Source organism: Carcharhinus amblyrhynchos, unplaced genomic scaffold (genome assembly GCF_965287045.1).
Source record: "Carcharhinus amblyrhynchos unplaced genomic scaffold, sCarAmb.v2.hapA scaffold_705, whole genome shotgun sequence".
Classification (NCBI taxonomy): domain Eukaryota; kingdom Metazoa; phylum Chordata; class Chondrichthyes; order Carcharhiniformes; family Carcharhinidae; genus Carcharhinus; species Carcharhinus amblyrhynchos.
In genome coordinates this window covers 34,198-52,567 of record NW_027650445.1, presented here as the reverse complement: position 1 = coordinate 52,567, position 18,370 = coordinate 34,198, and the positions used below count along the sequence as shown (strand labels likewise).

At 57.4% G+C, this 18,370-nt stretch overlaps 1 protein-coding gene and 1 non-coding gene across 2 annotated transcripts in view; one reads left to right on the top strand and one right to left on the bottom strand.

Annotated features, from left to right (window-relative positions):
- LOC145339852 (cyclin-T1-like) overlaps positions 1 to 15,604 on the bottom strand; it is a 31,078-nt gene extending 15,474 nt beyond the window's left edge. Inside the window, exons 1-8 of the mRNA XM_080184386.1 lie at positions 15,420 to 15,604; positions 10,727 to 10,808; positions 8,971 to 9,099; positions 7,757 to 7,817; positions 7,500 to 7,562; positions 6,143 to 6,188; positions 4,711 to 4,874; positions 2,938 to 3,008 (exon numbers count right to left, since the gene is read on the bottom strand). Coding sequence (XP_080040512.1) covers positions 2,938 to 3,008; positions 4,711 to 4,874; positions 6,143 to 6,188; positions 7,500 to 7,562; positions 7,757 to 7,817; positions 8,971 to 9,099; positions 10,727 to 10,808; positions 15,420 to 15,598 — 795 coding nt within the window. The 5' untranslated portion in view covers positions 15,599 to 15,604. The remainder of the gene's footprint in view (positions 1 to 2,937; positions 3,009 to 4,710; positions 4,875 to 6,142; positions 6,189 to 7,499; positions 7,563 to 7,756; positions 7,818 to 8,970; positions 9,100 to 10,726; positions 10,809 to 15,419) is intronic.
- On the top strand, positions 11,278 to 11,351 carry trnat-agu (transfer RNA threonine (anticodon AGU)). The gene has a single exon. It is a non-coding gene; the product is annotated as a tRNA-Thr (tRNA).
- Positions 15,605 to 18,370: the final 2,766 nt, after the last annotated feature.

The window sequence follows — 18,370 nt, the reverse complement described above, 5'->3', positions numbered from 1 at the left end:
CAACGCCCCACCCCCCCACCCTCCCTATCCAAGAACTGGAGGACATTCAGCCCCTTTTCCTGGAGACTGTTACACAGGAACAGGAGTAGGCCATTCAGGCCCCTCTCCTCTCCCAGCCTGTTACACAGGAACAGGAGGAGGCCATTCAGGCCCCTCTCCCCCTTCTCCAGCCTGTTACACAGGAACAGAAGGAGGCCATTCAGCCCCTTTTCCCCAGGAGCCTGTTACACAGGAACAGAAGGAGGCCATTCAGCCCCTTTTCCCCAGGAGCCTGTTACACAGGAATCGCTCACTCTCTCTCACACACACACACACAGATATACACAGGGACACCCCTGAATGAGCTCAGTGTCTGACTCTTCCCCCCCCCACCCGCCGCATCTCGTGCTCCCCCCCCCCCGCGCCCCGCTCCGCGGTTTCACTTGGGCAGGGGGGGTAAGGGGGGCGGGGGCTCGGCGGGGAGGGGCGGGGGCAGGCGGGCGGCCCCGCCGGGGGGCGGGGGGAAGTCGAAGCGGGGCTGGGGGGCGGCGGGGGGCACTCCCTGGGCGCTGAGCAGGGACTCCAGCATGTCGAAGGTGTCCTGGTAGTGGCTGTGCTCGGCCAGTCCCCCGTGGCCGTTAGCCTCCCTGTCCGAGGAGGAGGAGGAGGAGGAGGGGGCCGGGGGGAAGGGGAGGTCCAGGATGCTGCTGAAGCGGGAGGAGGAGGAGGAGGAGGAGGTGGTGGAGGAGGAGGTGGTGGTGGGGGGGGGGAGGAGGGCTTTGACCGGCTTGCCGGGCCTGGAGGGGGGCGGGGGCGGCAGGCGGTGGGTTGCGGGCTCCCCCTCCCGGGCCGGACGCTGACGGGTCTCCTCCCTCCTGCCCGCTGGGGCGTGCCTGCCGTGGGGGGCCGGTGCCGGTGTCGCCCCCGCCCCGTGCTGCTGCTGCTGGTGGTGTCGGTGATGATGGTGGTGGTGGTGGTGGTGATGGTGGTGGTGGTGGTGACGGTGACGGTGGTGGTTGGACGCGGGCTCCCTCCGCCGCTCGCGGTTCCGGCTCCCGCCGGCCTCCTCCGCCGGCACCTTGATGCGGACCCGCAGCTGCTCCTCGGCCGCTCCCGGCGGCTCGCCCTGGGGGGGGGGGGCGGCGGCGGCAGAGGGGGGCGGCAGACGGATGCGGATGGGGAGGGGGTGGCGGGCGTCTCGCTGCCTCCGCTCCCTCTCCTTGGCCTCCCTCTCCTTGGCCTCCCTCTCCGGCAGGGTCTGGGCGTTCTCCTCCCGGCCACCCGGCTCCGCCTTGCGTTTGTGGGCGGCCAGCCCCTCGGCGTGCTTGGCCCTGTACTCGCTCAGGCTGACCCGTAAGGGGCCAGCCGCGTTCCTCCGGGCCGCCCCTCCCTGCCCCGCCGTTTCGCCGCTCTCCGTCTCGCCCTCCAGCTGGGGCCAGGACCTGGAGGAGCCGGGCTGCTGGGACCCCGCTCCTCCTCCTCCTCCGCCGCCTCCTCCTCCGCCCACGCTCGACGCCACGATGCTCATCAGCTCGGAGAAGGCGCTGTCCATCGAGGGGGGGGGCGCCAGGCCGGGGAGCTGCTGGGCGTCCTCCGCACCTTCCGTCCTGGGCTTCTTGGCCGCTTGGCACGCCTGCGACGTGGGGACGACACAATTCAGCGAGGGCCTCCCCACACACACCCAACACCCCCCCGCAAAGCACTCCGTGTACACACCTAATTCAGTCTCCACTCTCTGCCCAATATCCCTGCAAATCCCGCCATAATCCCTACAAATCTCCCTCTGTAATCCCTACAAATCTCCCACCGTAATCCCTACAAATCCCCCACTGTAATCCCTATAAATCTCCCTCTGTAATCCCTACAAATCCCCCTCTGTAATCCCTACAAATCCCCCCCTGTAATCCCTACAAATCCCCCTCTGTAATCCCTACAAATCCCCCTCAGTAATCCCTACAAATCCCCCTCTGTAATCCCTACAAATCCCCCCCCGTAATCCCTACAAATCCCCCTCCGTAATCCCTACAAATCCCCCTCAGTAATCCCTAATCTCCCACCGTAATCCCTACAAATACCCCTCCGTAATCCCTACAAATCCCCCTCCGTAATCCCTACAAATCCCCCCCGTAATCCCTACAAATCCCCCTCTGTAATCCCTACAAATCCCCCTCTGTAATCCCTACAAATCCCCCTCCGTAATCCCTACAAATCCCCCCCCCGTAATCCCTACAAATCCCCCTCTGTAATCCCTAATCTCCCACCGTAATCCCTACAAATCCCCCTCCGTAATCCCTACAAATCCCCCACCGTAATCCCTACAAATCCCCCACTGTAATCCCTATAAATCCCCCCCCGTAATCCCTACAAATCCCCCCCCGTAATCCCTACAAATCCCCCCCACCGTAATCCCTGCAAATCCCCCCCACCGTAATCCCTGCAAATAACGCCCCACCGTAATCCCTGAAAATCCCCCCCACCGTAATCCCTGAAAATACCCCCCCACCGTAATCCCTGCAAATAACCCCCCCACCGTAATCCCTACAAATCCCCCCCACCGTAATCCCTGCAAATCCCCCCCACCGTAATCCCTGCAAATAACGCCCCACCGTAATCCCTGAAAATCCCCCCCACCGTAATCCCTGAAAATACCCCCCCACCGTAATCCCTGCAAATAACCCCCCCACCGTAATCCCTGCAAATCCCCCCCCACCGTAATCCCTGCAAATCCCCCCCCACCGTAATCCCTGCAAATCCCCCCCCACCGTAATCCCTGCAAATCCCCCCCCACCGTAATCCCTGCAAATAACCCCCCCACCGTAATCACTGCAAATAATGACCCCCCCGTAATCCCTGCAAATCCCCCCCCCGTAATCCCTGCAAATCCACCCCCACCCCGCAAGATATCCCTGGAAATTGACCCCCCCCCCCCCCCCCCCAAATATCCTTGCGATATCTCACCCGCCAGTTTTTGATCCGCTTCAGCCTGTTGGGGGTTTTCTCCAGGATCTGCAGAAACTCGTGTGTTAGACCTGCCAGGGAGACAGCAAACCAACAGAGTCGGGATTAAACAGGCAGTGTAGACAGAGCATGCGACCACGCAGACACATCCCACATCATTTACTCTGTATCTAACCCCGTGCTGTACCTGTCCTGGGAGTGTTTGATGGAGGGGGACAGTGTAGAGGGAGCTTTACTCTGTATCTAACCCCGTGCTGTACCTGTCCTGGGAGTGTTTGATGGGGACAGTGTAGAGGGAGCTTTACTCTGTGTCTAACCCCGTGCTGTCCCTGTCCTGGGAGTGTTTGATGGGGGGACAGTGTAGAGGGAGCTTTACTCTGTATCTAACCCCGTGCTGTACCTGTCCTGGGAGTGTTTGATGGGGGGACAGTGTAGAGGGAGCTTTACTCTGTATCTAACCCCGTGCTGTACCTGTCCTGGGAGTGTTTGATGGGGACGGTGTAGAGGGAGCTTTACTCTGTATCTAACCCCGTGCTGTACCTGCCCTGGGAGTGTTTGATGGGGGGGACAGTGTAGAGGGAGCTTTACTCTGTATCTAACCCCGTGCTGTACCTGTCCTGGGAGTGTTTGATGGGGACGGTGTAGAGGGAGCTTTACTCTGTATCTAACCCCGTGCTGTACCTGCCCTGGGAGTGTTTGATGGGGGGGACAGTGTAGAGGGAGCTTTACTCTGTATCTAACCCCGTGCTGTACCTGTCCTGGGAGTGTTTGATGGGGACGGTGTAGAGGGAGCTTTACTCTGTATCTAACCCCGTGCTGTACCTGCCCTGGGAGTGTTTGATGGGGACGGTGTAGAGGGAGCTTTACTCTGTATCTAACCCCATGCTGTACCTGTCCTGGGAGTGTTTGATGGGGGGGACAGTGTAGAGGGAGCTTTACTCTGTATCTAACCCCGTGCTGTCCCTGTCCTGGGAGTGTTTGATGGGGACAGTGTAGAGGGAGCTTTACTCTGTATCTAACCCCGTGCTGTACCTGTCCTGGGAGTGTTTGATGGGGGGACAGTGTAGAGGGAGCTTTACTCTGTATCTAACCCCGTGCTGTACCTATCCTGGGAGTGTTTGATGGGGGGACAGTGTAGAGGGAGCTTTACTCTGTATCTAACCCCGTGCTGTACCTATCCTGGGAGTGTTTGATGGGGGGGGGACAGTGTAGAGGGAGCTTTACTCTATATCTAACCCCGTGCTGTACCTGTCCTGGGAGTGTTTGATGGGGGGGGACAGTGTAGAGGGAGCTTTACTCGGTATCTAACCCCATGCTGTACCTGTCCTGGGAGTGTTTGATGGGGGGGGACAGTGTAGAGGGAGCTTTACTCTGTATCTAACCCCGTGCTGTACCTGTCCTGGGAGTGTTTGATGGGGGGGACAGTGTAGAGGGAGCTTTACTCTGTATCTAACCCCGTGCTGTACGTGTCCTGGGAGTGTTTGATGGGGGGGACAGTGTAGAGGGAGCTTTACTCTGTATCTAACCCCGTGCTGTACCTGTCCTGGGAGTGTTTGATGGGGGGGACAGTGTAGAGGGAGCTTTACTCTGTATCTAACCCCGTGCTGGATCTTGTAATTCTGCAGTGATTCTTTCTTTAATCTATAGAAGCTGGGCAGAAGAATACAAATATCAGCAGTCTGTAACGGGTCAACACAGTGCTGCTCTCCTTCCCGTTAGGTCTCCCTCCCCCAGGGAAAGCCTTGCCAGTTTTCCCCCACAGCGTGGACTCACCATCCAGTAATTCCAGCGTGACGGTCGGGTCCACATACTCCCACCAGTTCTTACCATCCGTGGACACGGGAATCTCCCAGTTGGACCACTTGCAGGCCAGGTGAATGCAGACACAGGCAACCACGGGCGGTGGGTACTGGAGGCAGAAGGTGGTGAGGTGCAGACTGCCCGGGAGCAGCGGGGAGGGGGTACAGGACATGTGGGGAAAGGGGGAGCAGGAGAAGAAAACAGAGAACATTAAAACGCAGCACTCACAAATCCCACCTGGAACTCAGCATGTGAGTGACACAGGGACACTGCGAGTGCGCACAGAATGTGAGGGTTGTTAAAACACAGCACTCGCAAATCACACCTGGAACTCCGTGTGCGAGTGACACAGGGACACTGCGAGTGCGCACAGAATGTGAGGGTTGTTAAAACACAGCACTCGCAAATCACACCTGGAACTCCGTGTGCGAGTGACACAGGGACACTGCGAGTGCGCATGGAATGTGGGACATCGCATGGCATGGCGCCATCCGTAAATGCCCCTTGAACTGAGAATCTCCTTCGACCATTTCAGGAGGGGGGAGGGAGAGCAGTTCAGAGCCAACCATATCGCTGGTTGTGTTTTTGTGCGTGCGTGCGCTGGAGAGGTTTGCAGTCACGTGTAGGCCAGACCAGGGTAAGGACAGCAGATATCCTTCCCTAAGGGCACATTAGAGACCCAGATGGGTTTTTCCGACAATCCATAACGGTTTCACCGTTACCGAGACTCGCTGTTAATCCAACATTTTATTCATTGGATTCAAATCCCACCAGCAACACTCCCCCCCACTCCCTCCCCTCACGTCATTCCCCAAAACCACGGTGGGAGTGAAACCAACATCCTCTGGATCTTTCCGTTATCACAAATCACGTACACATACACACACACACACAAAGAGGCATGTATATATACACACATGATGTGGGTATGCCGGCGTTGGACTGGCGTAAACACAGTAAAAAGTCTGACAACACCAGGTTTTAGTCCAACCTATTTATTTGATAATATACTCACTAGCTTTCGGGGTTACCCCCTTCGTCAGGTGAATGGAGAGAGTTGAGGCCAGAACTCTCCATTCACCTGACGAAGGGGGTAACCCCGAAAGCTAGTGAGTATATTATCAAATAAATAGGTTGGACTAAAACCTGGTGTTGTCAGACTTTTTACTATATACACACACACACACAGGCACGTATACACATACACAGGCAGGCACGCAGGCGCACACAGGCAGGCGCACACACACACACACACACACAGGCAGGCAGGCACACACACACACACACACACACACACAGAGGCAGGCACGCATACACACACAGGCGATCCCACACATAGGTTACAACATGCCAATGCATGAACACAGACAGACAAGTACAGTGAAACAGTCTAGTGACTAACAACCTGTTAGTGGCCATGAAATACGAGGTCTGCGCCAAATCCTTGCTGGCTGGAGGGAGAAGGGGAGAGAAAGAGACAGCAGTCAGTACCGGGTGACACTGAGAATCAGCAATGATTCACAATGACAAAGGGACAGGCTGTCCCGAAAGCTTGCGGCTTCTGCTACAAATAAACCCATTTGGACTTTAAACTGGTGTTGTGGGATTTCTTCCCATCAAACACTCCCAGGGACAGGTACAGCACGGGGTTAGATACAGAGTAAAGCTCCCTCTACACTGTCCCCATCAAACACTCCCAGGACAGGTACAGCACGGGGTTAGATACAGAGTAAAGCTCCCTCTACACTGTCCCCCATCAAACACTCCCAGGGCAGGTACAGCACGGGGTTAGATACAGAGTAAAGCTCCCTCTACACTGTCCCCCCCATCAAACACTCCCAGGACAGGTACAGCACGGGGTTAGATACAGAGTAAAGCTCCCTCTACACCGTCCCCTTCAAACACTCCCAGGACAGGTACAGCACGGGGTTAGATACAGAGTAAAGCTCCCTCTACACTGTTCCCCCCCCCCAATCAAACACTCCCAGGACAGGTACAGCACGGGGTTAGATACAGAGTAAAGCTCCCTCTACACTGTCCCCCCCATCAAACACTCCCAGGACAGGTACAGCACGGGGTTAGATACAGAGTAAAGCTCCCTCTACACCGTCCCCTTCAAACACTCCCAGGACAGGTACAGCACGGGGTTAGATACAGAGTAAAGCTCCCTCTACACTGTCCCCCCCCCCAATCAAACACTCCCAGGACAGGTACAGCACGGGGTTAGATACAGAGTGAAGCTCCCTCTACACTGTCCCCCCCATCAAACACTCCCAGGACAGGTACAGCACGGGGTTAGATACAGAGTAAAGCTCCCTCTACACTGTCCCCCCCATCAAACACTCCCAGGACAGGTACAGCACGGGGTTAGATACAGAGTAAAGCTCCCTCTACACCGTCCCCTTCAAACACTCCCAGGACAGGTACAGCACGGGGTTAGATACAGAGTAAAGCTCCCTCTACACTGTCCCCCCCCCCAATCAAACACTCCCAGGACAGGTACAGCACGGGGTTAGATACAGAGTGAAGCTCCCTCTACACTGTCCCCCCCCCATCAAACACTCCCAGGACAGGTACAGCACAGGGTTAGATACAGAGTAAAGCTCCCTCTACACTGTCCCTCCATCAAACACTCCCAGGACAGGTACAGCACGGGGTTAGATACAGAGTAAAGCTCCCTCTACGCCGCCGAGGTTATCTGAGTAATATTTAAACCACTTATCCTGTTGCGTTCTTTTTTTACTTGCCTTTATCTTCCTTACCTCTCACTAGCTGAGTACACTTCACCACGTGTGTGTGAGGGTGGTCGATGGTGATGTCAAAACCTGCAAGACATGGGACATTGCACAGTGGGAGAGTCAGCGGCGGACAGGAGCTGGTCACAGTCATCAGAGTAAAGCACCCTGCCCCCCGCCTGCGCAGCACGAGAACACAGGCTGTGCGGGACAGCAGTGTGCGCCGTGCTGGACCGCTCGTCCTGAGGGCCGATGCCTGCATGCACGCACGCCCCAGCACTTACCCAGGGTCTGCAAGATCACGCTCTCGAGAATGACAAGGTCCTGAGCTTGCTGCAGGTACGCCTGGGGGGTGGGGGGGGAGAAGAGACTGGTTACTCACTGAGAATCAGCAGCAGGGAGGCCCACAGTGTTACACAGCATCACTCCCACAGACACGCTCCGCCGCTCGCTTGCGCACTCTCCCTCTGACCTGCGCACCTCTCTGTCACACACACAAACACACACACACACACTGTATCTCTCACACCCTCTCAGATGTGCACACACGCGCAGACACATGCACACACAGGTACAGCACGGGGTTAGATACAGAGTAAAGCTCCCTCTACACTGTCCCCCCATCAAACACTCCCAGGACAGGTACAGCACGGGGTTAGATACAGAGTAAAGCTCCCTCTACACTGTCCCCCCCATCAAACACTCCCAGGACAGGTACAGCACAGGGTTAGATACAGAGTAAAGCTCCCTCTACACTGTCCCCCCATCAAACACTCCCAGGACAGGTACAGCACGGGGTTAGATACAGAGTAAAGCTCCCTCTACACCGTCCCCCCCATCAAACACTCCCAGGACAGGTACAGCACGGGGTTAGATACAGAGTAAAGCTCCCTCTACACTGTCCCCCCCATCAAACACTCCCAGGACAGGTACAGCACGGGGTTAGATACAGAGTAAAGCTCCCCCTACGTTGACCCTGTCAAACACACACTTTCATGCACATGTGTGCACACGGTCTCACGCATGTGCACACACTCTTGCGTGTGCACGCACACACACTATTGCGTGCGTACATGCGGGCACTCTCTCGTACTCGCTCCATGTCTCGCTACCCTCCATCTCTCTCACTGTCCTCTGTCTCTCTCCGCCCTCCATCTCTCTCTCTCACTGTCCTCTGTCTCTCTCCGCCCTCCATCTCTCTCTCTCACTGTCCTCTGGCTCTCTCCGCCCTCCATCTCTCTCTGTCCTCCATCTCTCGCTCTCTCTATCCTCTGGCTCTCTCCGCCCTCCATCTCTCACTGTCGTCCATCTCTCTCCGCCCTCCATCTCACTCTCTCTCTGTCCTCTGTCTCTTCCTCTCCCTTTTTGCACTCCGCCTGGTTCTGACAACTCCTGTCAGTCAACCTCACCGGACAGGAGTGGAATAAATTTACTCAAACAGCGACTCACAGACCAGGGTCAAACCAGCGGCGCGGGCGGTGAAACAGCAAGTACTTACATCGCTTTTGGTGTCGGGAGGTGGGTCTTGAGGATTGAGACAAGCGTGAGCCACCTTGATGACATGTTCCAGCTTGCGAGGTTGTTCCTCCACCTTGGCTGCCAGGAAGAGGGCAGCCGGCGCGACGCTCTGCGCGAAACACAGTTTGGTGTGAGTGGGATACGGTGCGTACATCCAGAGTGTAGACAGAACAGGGTCATTCAGAGAGTAATTGCCACATTCCCGCAGCTTTAGGTTAGCAGTTGCTGGAGGAAGAAAAATTAACGGCTGCAAACGTTGGGGTTGGCACAGTGGGTCAGCGCCGCTGCCTCACGGTGCCAGGGGCCCGGGTTCGATTCCCGGCTAGGATCACTGTCTGTGCGGAGTCTGCATGTTCTCCCCATGTCTGCGTGGGTTCCCTCCGGCTTCCTCCCACAGTCCAAAGATGTGTAGGTTAGGGTGGATTGGCCGTGCTAAATTGTCCCTCAGTGTCCAAAGATGTCCGATTTAGCATGTCCAATCCACCTAACCTGCACATCAATGGACTGTGGGAGGAAACCCATGCAAAGACAGGGTGAACACGCAGACTCCGCGCACAGTGTGACCCAAGCCGGGGAATCGAACCCGGGTCCCTGGCGCTGTGAGGCAGCAGCGCTAACCCACTGTGTCACCGTGCTGCCGGGGAATCGAACCCGGGTCCCTGGCGCTGTGAGGCAGCAGCGCTAACCCACTGTGTCACCGTGCCCCCGGGGAATCAACCCCAGGTCCCTGGTGCTGTGAGGCAGCAGCGCTAACCCACTGTGTCACCGTGCCCCCCTGGGAATCGAACCGGGTCCCTGGTGCTGTGAGGCAGCAGCGCTAACCCACTGTGTCACCGTGCCCCCCTGGGAATCGAACCGGGTCCCTGGCGCTGTGAGACAGCAGCGCTAACCCACTGTGTCACCGTGCCCCCGGGGAATCGAACCCGGGTCCCTGGCGCTGTGAGGCAGCAGCGCTAACCCACTGTGTCACCGTGCTGCCGGGGAATCGAACCCGGGTCCCTGGCGCTGTGAGGCAGCAGCGCTAACCCACTGTGTCACCGTGCCCCCGGGGAATCGAACCCGGGTCCCTGGCGCTGTGAGGCAGCAGCGCTAACCCACTGTGTCACCGTGCTGCCGGGGAATCGAACCCGGGTCCCTGGCGCTGTGAGGCAGCAGCGCTAACCCACTGTGTCACCGTGCCCCCGGGGAATCGACCCCAGGTCCCTGGCGCTGTGAGGCAGCAGCGCTAACCCAATGTGTTACCGTGCTGCTGGGGAATTGAAACCGGGTCCCTGGCACTGTGAGACAGCAGTGTTAACCCACTGTGTCACCGTGCCCCCCGGGGAATCGAACCGGGTCCCTGGCGCTGTGAGACAGCAGCGCTAACCCACTGTGTCACCATGCTGCCGGGGAATCAAACCCGGGTCCCTGGCGCCGTGAGGCAGCAGCGCTAACCCACTGTGTCACCGTGCTGCCGGGGAATCGAACCCAGGTCCCTGGCGCTGTGAGACAGCAGCGCTAACCCACTGTGTCACCGTGCTGCCGGGGAATCGAACCCGGGTCCCTGGCGCTGTGAGACAGCAGCGCTAACCCACTGTGTCACCGTGCTGCCGGGGAATCGAACCCGAGTCCCTGGCGCTGTGAGGCAGCGGCGCTAACCCACTGTGTCACCGTGCTGCCGGGGAATCGAACCCAAGTCCCTGGCGCTGTGAGACAGCAGCGCTAACCCACTGTGTCACTGTTGGGTAAAGCCTTACGTTGCGATGGAACTTGGTGAAGCACTGAAGCATGTAGAAGCGGTGCATGTACACGATGGCTGTGTTGATCGTGAGCTGAGAGCTGGAGAGTGAATGTTAAAAGCAATAACTCTGGTCGGTGCTTAGATCAGAGACAACTGCAGTGTAAACATACAAAGGCTCCCTGGCTGGACAGCACTGGGAGGTGGACATCAGGACCCAGTATTCCAGAAAAGGGCTGGAAGCATCGGTTGTAAATGAGACTGAGGAGCTATCACACACATCTTGCCTCTTTGTCTATGCCTGGGGACGTATATATATCATATACATATACACACACACACGCACGGTGATATCTAAATGTCCCCTGTCTCTCTCTATACACGGGACCTATATATACACAGACACACACATATGTTATATATAAACAGACATGATGGTATATATGAGTGTCCTCGGTCTCTCTCTCTCTCTCTTTATGCCTGGGGCCTATATAGGTACACACACACACAGATACACTAGTCCCCCCTGTCTCTCTCTCTATACCTCTGGCCTATATAGATACAGTAACAGGCTCTGTGGCTTAGTTGGTTAAAGCGCCTGCCTAGTAAGCAAGAGATCCTGGGTTCAAATCCCAGCGGAGCCTATATGGATACACACACTTTATATAGACATGTCTATACCTGGGGTCTATGTAGATACACACACACAGATATACGAGTCTCCCCTGTTTCTCTCTCTGTATACCTGAAGTCTATATATAGAGACACGTACATATATATATGGTGGGATATGAGTGTCCACTGTCTCCCTGTCTCTATGCCTGGGGCGTATATATACACATATAGACATGGTGATATATGAGTGTACGCTGCCTCTCTCTATACCTGGAACCTATATATATAGACAGACACATCAATCCTGCTTCAATCACACTGACCTATCTAGACCAATTGTCTGTAAACCTCTATTCCCCGTCTGTCCAGATAAGTCTTAAATGTGGCTAACGTATCCGCCTCAACCACCTCACTTGGCAGTGCATTCCAGGCCCCCACCACCCTCTGTGTAAAAAACTGTCCCCCCCGCCCCCACATCTCCAATGAACCTTGCCCCCTTGTAATTGTCATTTCTACGCTGGGAAAATGCTTCCAACTGTTCACCCTATCTATAACCCCCCCATAAATCTTATAAACCTCCATCAGGTCACCCCCTCAGCCTCCGTATTTCCACGGAGAACAATCCCAGTTTATTCACTCTCTCCTCATAGCGAATACCCTCTACACCAGGCAACATCCTGGTAAACCTTTTCCGCACTCTCTCCAAAGCCTCCACGTCCTTCTGGTAGTGTGGTGACCAGAATTGGACACAGCATTCCAAACATGGCCTAACCAATAACTGTAACATAATCTTGCCAACTTTTATACTTGATGCCCCGGCCGATGAAGGCAAGCATACCCTAGGCTTTCCTCACCACCTTTTCCACCTGCGCTGCCACTTTTAAGGATCTGTGGACCTGCACGCCCAGATCTGAGTGTCCGCTGTCTCTCCCTGTCTATACCTAGGACCATACACATACAAACACACACACACACATACAGGCAACGGTGATATATGTATATTCCATCTTTCTCTTCCTGGGGCCTATATATACACACACACGCATATACAGACATGTATCTCATCTCTATACCTGGCGTATATACACACCCTCTCATCTATGTATACCCACAGAGTTATACACCTGAATGTCTGCCCCCCACTTCTCTCTATACCTGGGGTACGTACAGACATGGTGATGTGTCCCATCTCTATACCTGAGGCTTATACACACATATACATCTATATATACACACAGTGATATATACGAATGCCCCCCCCCCGTCTCTTTATACCTGGGGTACACACACATACAGGTATCAATAGAATGGTAATATATGGATGTTCCCTGACCCTCGCCCCTCTGTCGAGGGCCTGCTCCCAGGTGAAACCTCCTTCTCTCCGTGTCTCTCCCTCCCTCTCTGTCCCTGTGAGCTGCTCCCAGCTGAAGCCTCTACCTCCCTCTATGTGAGGGATACATGTTGATGCGCTGCCCCGTGTACTGCAACCTTTCTCTGTGCCTCCCTATCCCCCTCTGTCTCTATCTCCCCTTTTCCATGTCTCTCTCTCCACCCCCCCCCCCCCCCCCAGGCCTGTCCATCTGAAGCCTGTCTCTGTCTCTCCCTCCTATCCCTGTCCCTCTCTCGCTGTCTCCCTCCCTGGGGCCTGTTCCCAGCTGAAGCCTGTCCCTCTCCTCCTGCCCCTCTCTCCCCCCCCGGGGGCCTGCTCCCAGTTGAAGCCTGTGCCTCCCTCTATCTGAAGGATACGTTGATGTGCTGCCCCATATCCTGCAGCCCCTCTGTCTCTCTCCACTCCCCACCCCCGGGGCTTGTTCCCAGTTGAAGCCTGTCCCTATCCCTCTCGCCATCCCTGTCTCTCTCTGCGGCCTGTTCCCAGTTGAAGCCTGTCCCCCTATCCCTCTCTCCCTGGGGCCTGTACCCAGTTGAAGCCTGTCCCCCCTCCCCCCGGGGCCTATACCCAGTTGCAGCCTGTCCCTGTCCCCCTATCTCCCCCCGCGGCCTGTACCCAGTTGCAGCCTGTCCCTGTCCCCCTCTCCCCCCTGCGGCCTGTACCCGGTTGAAGCCTGTCCCCCTCTCCCTCTGCGGCCTGTATACAGTTGAAGCCTATCCCCCCGGGGCCTGTACCCGGTTGAAGCCTCTCCCCCCCCGGGGCCTGTACCCGGTTGAAGCCTCTCCCCCTCTCGCTCCCCCCCTGCGGCCTGTACCCGGTTGAAGCCTGTCCCTCTCTCCCTGTCCCCCCCCCCGCCTGCGGCCTGTACCTGGTTGAAGCCTATCCCCCCGCGGCCTGTACCTGGTCGAAGCCTGTCCCCCTGCGGCCTGTACCCGGTTGAAGCCTATCCCCCCTGCGGCCTGTACGCGGTCGAAGCCTGTCCCCCTGCGGCCTGTACCCGGTTGAAGCCTGTCGTCCCTGGGCCTGTACCCAGTTGAAGCCTCTCCCCCTCTTGCTCCCCCGCTGCAGCCTGTACCCGGTTGAAGCCTGTCCCCCCCTGCGGCCTGGACCCAGTTGAAGCCTCTCCCCCTCTTGCTCCCCCCTGCGGCCTGTACCCGGTTGAAGCCTGTCTCCCCCCCCCTGCGGCCTGTACCCGGTTGAAGCCTGTCCCCCCCTGCGGCCTGGACCCAGTTGAAGCCTCTCCCCCTCTTGCTCCCCCCCTGCGGCCTGTACCTGGTTGAAGCCTGTCCCCCTCCTCCTGCGGCCTGTACCCGGTTGAAGCCTGTCCCCCCCCTCCTGCGGCCTGTATCCGGTTGAAGCCTGTCCCCCCCCTCCTGCGGCCTGTACCCGGTTGAAGCCTGTCCCCCTCTCCCTCCTGCGGCCTGTACCCGGTTGAAGCCTGTCCCCCTCCTGCGGCCTGTACCCGGTTGAAGCCTGTCCCCCTCCTGCGGCCTGTACCCGGTTGAAGCCTGTCCCCCTCCTGCGGCCTGTACCCGGTTGAAGCCTGTCCCCCTCCTGCGGCCTGTACCCGGTTGAAGCCTGTTCCCCCCCCTTGCGGCCTGTACCCGGTTGAAGCCTGTCCCCCTCCTGCGGCCTGTACCCGGTTGAAGCCTGTCCCTCTGCGGCCTGTACCCGGTTGAAGCCTGTCCCCCTCCTGCGGCCTGTACCCGGTTGAAGCCTGTCCCCCTGCGGCCTGTACCCGGTTGAAGCCTGTCCCCCTCTCCCCCTCCCGCGGCCTGTACCCGGTTGAAGCCTGTCCCCCCCTCCTGCGGCCTGTACCCGGTTGAAGCCTATCCCCCCCCTGCGGCCTGTACCCGGTTGAAGCCTGTTCCCCCCTCCTGCGGCCTGTACCCGGTTGAAGCCTATCCCCCCCCTGCGGCCTGTACCCGGTTGAAGCCTGTCCCCCTCTCCCTCCCCTGCGGCCTGTACCCGGTTGAAGCCTGTCCCCCTCTCCCTCCCCTGCGGCCTGTACCCGGTTGAAGCCTGTCTCCCCCCCTCCTGCGGCCTGTACCCGGTTGAAGCCTGTCCCCCTCCCGCGGCCTGTACCCGGTTGAAGCCTGTCCCTCTGCGGCCTGTACCCGGTTGAAGCCTGTCCCCCTCCCGCGGCCTGTACCCGGTTGAAGCCTGTCCCCCCCCCCCTGCGGCCTGTACCCGGTTGAAGCCTGTCCCCCCCCTGCGGCCTGTACCCGGTTGAAGCCTGTCCCCCCCCCACGGCCTGTACCCGGTTGAAGCCTGTCCCTCTGCGGCCTGTACCCGGTTGAAGCCTGTCCCCCTCCCGCGGCCTGTACCCGGTTGAAGCCTGTTCCCCCCCTCCTGCGGCCTGTACCCGGTTGAAGCCTGTCCCCCTCCTGCGGCCTGTACCCGGTTGAAGCCTGTCTCCCCCCCCTTGCGGCCTGTACCCGGTTGAAGCCTGTCCCCCTGCGGCCTGTACCCGGTTGAAGCCTGTCCCCCTCCCGCGGCCTGTACCCGGTTGAAGCCTGTCCCCCCCTCCTGCGGCCTGTACCCGGTTGAAGCCTGTCTCCCCCCCTCCTGCGGCCTGTACCCGGTTGAAGCCTGTCCCCCTCTCCCCCCTGCGGCCTGTACCCGGTTGAAGCCTGTCCCCCCCCGCTCCTGCGGCCTGTACCCGGTTGAAGCCTGTGTGCTTTCCCCCCCCCTGTCTGAAGGATACACGTTGATGCGTTGCCCCATGTCCTGCAGCAGGTTGGCGGCCTGCTGGCGGCAGGCCAGCTCCTTGTCGCGGTCCAGGCCGCCGCGGCGGGACGGGCTGTCGTCCAGCTGCTGGCGGCTGAAGCACCACTTGTTGTCGGCGGAGGAGCCGCGGCCGCCGCCGCCGCCTCCGGCCGCCATTGACTGAGAGGGGAGCCCCGGCCCCACGCCCCCCCCCCCGCGGGGGTGGGGCCACGCACACCGGCGCGCTGACGTAGAACACAGGCTCGGCCGCGTACAAGCACCGGCGCGCTGACGTAGAACACAGGCTCGGCCACGTACAAGCACCGGCGTGCTGACGTTTCACACACCGGCGCTGACATCCCGTCAAGGCGTGCTGACGCTCACCGCACGGCGTGCCGACGTCCCGTCCGCCATGCTCACGTCCCGCCTTCGAGGAACTCACGTAACTCCACCAGCACGGTTTCACCCCCCCTCAGCGCACATGCGCATTCTAAACCACGCCCACCCGACCTCAAGATGTCACCGCCCCGCGCTAGATTCAAATCCTAACCGTCGCCTCTTCGGCCGCGCCTGCGCTACGCGGCCCGGAGCGAGAAACACGGTCTCATACACATGTACGCACATAACTGATAATAAACTGCAATAGAAACAGTGAAAAATCAAATAGTCAAGCACACCAACTGGAGAATGTCCACCTTCTTTATTCGCTTTCTCTGTTACACCGGCTTGGTGACTTAAAAATAAAACCTCCTACTTCCCAGCCAAGACTGTCCCGACTGGGGAATGGAGGCACTGCGAGCAGCCCGGCTCTATTTATAGGCGCAGCGGACGAAGGCGCGACGCCTGCGCAGAATGTCGCCGGTTGGCGACGGTGAGCGGGGAAACGATGACGTCATGCTGACCGACGTATCGCTCGACCAATAGAACGAGGGGGTCTGCTGCGTGGTAGGCGGGACATAATCAAGGCCCGAACGGATTGGGGCGGCGCCCCCCCCCCCCCCCCGGCTTTGTGGGCGGGGTTTTGGCCGATTGGATTGACGAGTGGGGGGGGGACGAGGCGCATGCGTGGACGTCCCCTTCCTTCCCCCCCCCCGCTTCCGCGGGCCCTGGGCACATGTCAGACAGCCAATCAGAGAGCGGGGACGCACCGATGGGCGGGACCTGTCTGTGACAGACGTGGAGATTCACCAATACGATCGGTGATGTCGGCACTACTGGGAATGACAGACATCCTCAGCAACCAATGGTGGGCGGTGTGGGGGGGGTGCCAGCGGGCGGACCAATCGCAGAGGTTGGTGGGCGGTGCCTCCCCTGCCCCCGCCCCTCCTCCCCCCCCGACTACCCCGCAGTCTGGCCGGGCGGCAGAGCGAGCGCCCTGGCCGAAGATGGCGGCGGTGCGTGTGGTTGATGCTGCTGCGGCTTGAGGTTGTTCCTCGTAGAAGGGAAGAAAGAAAGAAAGGAGCGGATCCGTTCCACCGCGGATTTCCCCCTCCCTCTTACCGGGGCATTGAATCTGAGGGAGCCCCGGACGCCGAGGGGGAGCCTTTTGGTGGAAATTGCGGAGGTGCGGGAAGGATCCAAGATGGCGGCTGTGGCCAGGCTGACGGTTGGGTGGGGAAGGGGGCAGAGGTCAAATGGCACGGGGAGGGGGAAGGTCAGAGGTCAAGGCATTGGCCAACTTGGCCAACTCTCCCCCGAGGCTGCATCTTAACCATTGGTTTGATTTGCTTTATTATTGTCACGTCTATTGGGATAGAGTGAAAAGTATTGTTTCTTGTGCACTGCACAGGCAAAGCATACTGTTCATAGAGTACAGAGGGGAGAAGGAATGGAGAGGGTGCAGAATGTAGTGTTACAGACACAGCTAGGGTGTAGAGAGAAAGATCAGCTTAATATTTGATTTAATTTATTATTGTCACGTGTATGGGGATACAGTGAAAAGTATTGTTTCTTGCGTGCTGTATGTACGAAGCATACCATTCATAGATAAGGAAAGGGTGCAGAATGTAGTGTTACAGTCACAGCGAGGGTGCAGAGAAAGATCAACTTAATATTTGATTTGGTTTATTATTGTCACGTGTTTTAGGATACAGCGAAAAGTATTGTTTCTTGCGCACTTTACAGACAGCATACCGTTCATAGAGAAAGAAAAGAGGGGGTGCAGAGTGTAGTGTTACAGCTGCAGCTAGGGTGTAGAGAAAGATCAGCTTAATATTTGATTTGATTTATTATTGTCATGTGTATTGAGATACAATGAAAAGTATTGTTTCTTGTGTGCTATACAAACAAAGCATACCGTTCATAGAGGAGGAGAGGGTGCAGAATGTAGTGTTGCAGTCACAGTGCAGGTGTGAAGAAAAATTAGCTTAATATTTGATTTGATTTATTATTGTCACATGTATTGGGGTACAGTGAAAAGTATTATTTCTTGCGTGCTATACAGACAAAGCATACCATTCATAGAGAAGGAAAGGAGAGGGTGCAGAATGTAGTGTTACAGTCACAGCGAGGGTGTAGAGAAAGATCAGCTTAATATTTGATTGATCACTATCACGTATATTGGGATAGAGTGAGAAGTATTGAATGTTTTTAAGGCAAGGATAGATAATTTTTTGATCAGTGAAGGAATTAAGGGTTATGGTGAGCGGGCGGGTAAGTGGAGCTGAGTCCACGAAAGGATCAGCCGCGGACTTGTTGAATGGCAGAGCAGGCTCGAGGGACCAGATGGCCTATCCTTGTTCCGAGTTCCCATGTTCTTATTACCTGCCGCGCCCGCAAACTAACTCCCTGTGATTCTTGCACCAGGACGCCCAGGTCCCTCTGCACAGCAGCATGTTACAGTTTTATTACCGTTTAAATAATGGTCCGTTTGGCTGTTATTCCTATCAAAATGGATGACCTCACATTACCAACAGTATACTCCGTTTGCTCGACCTTCATCCAGTTTGT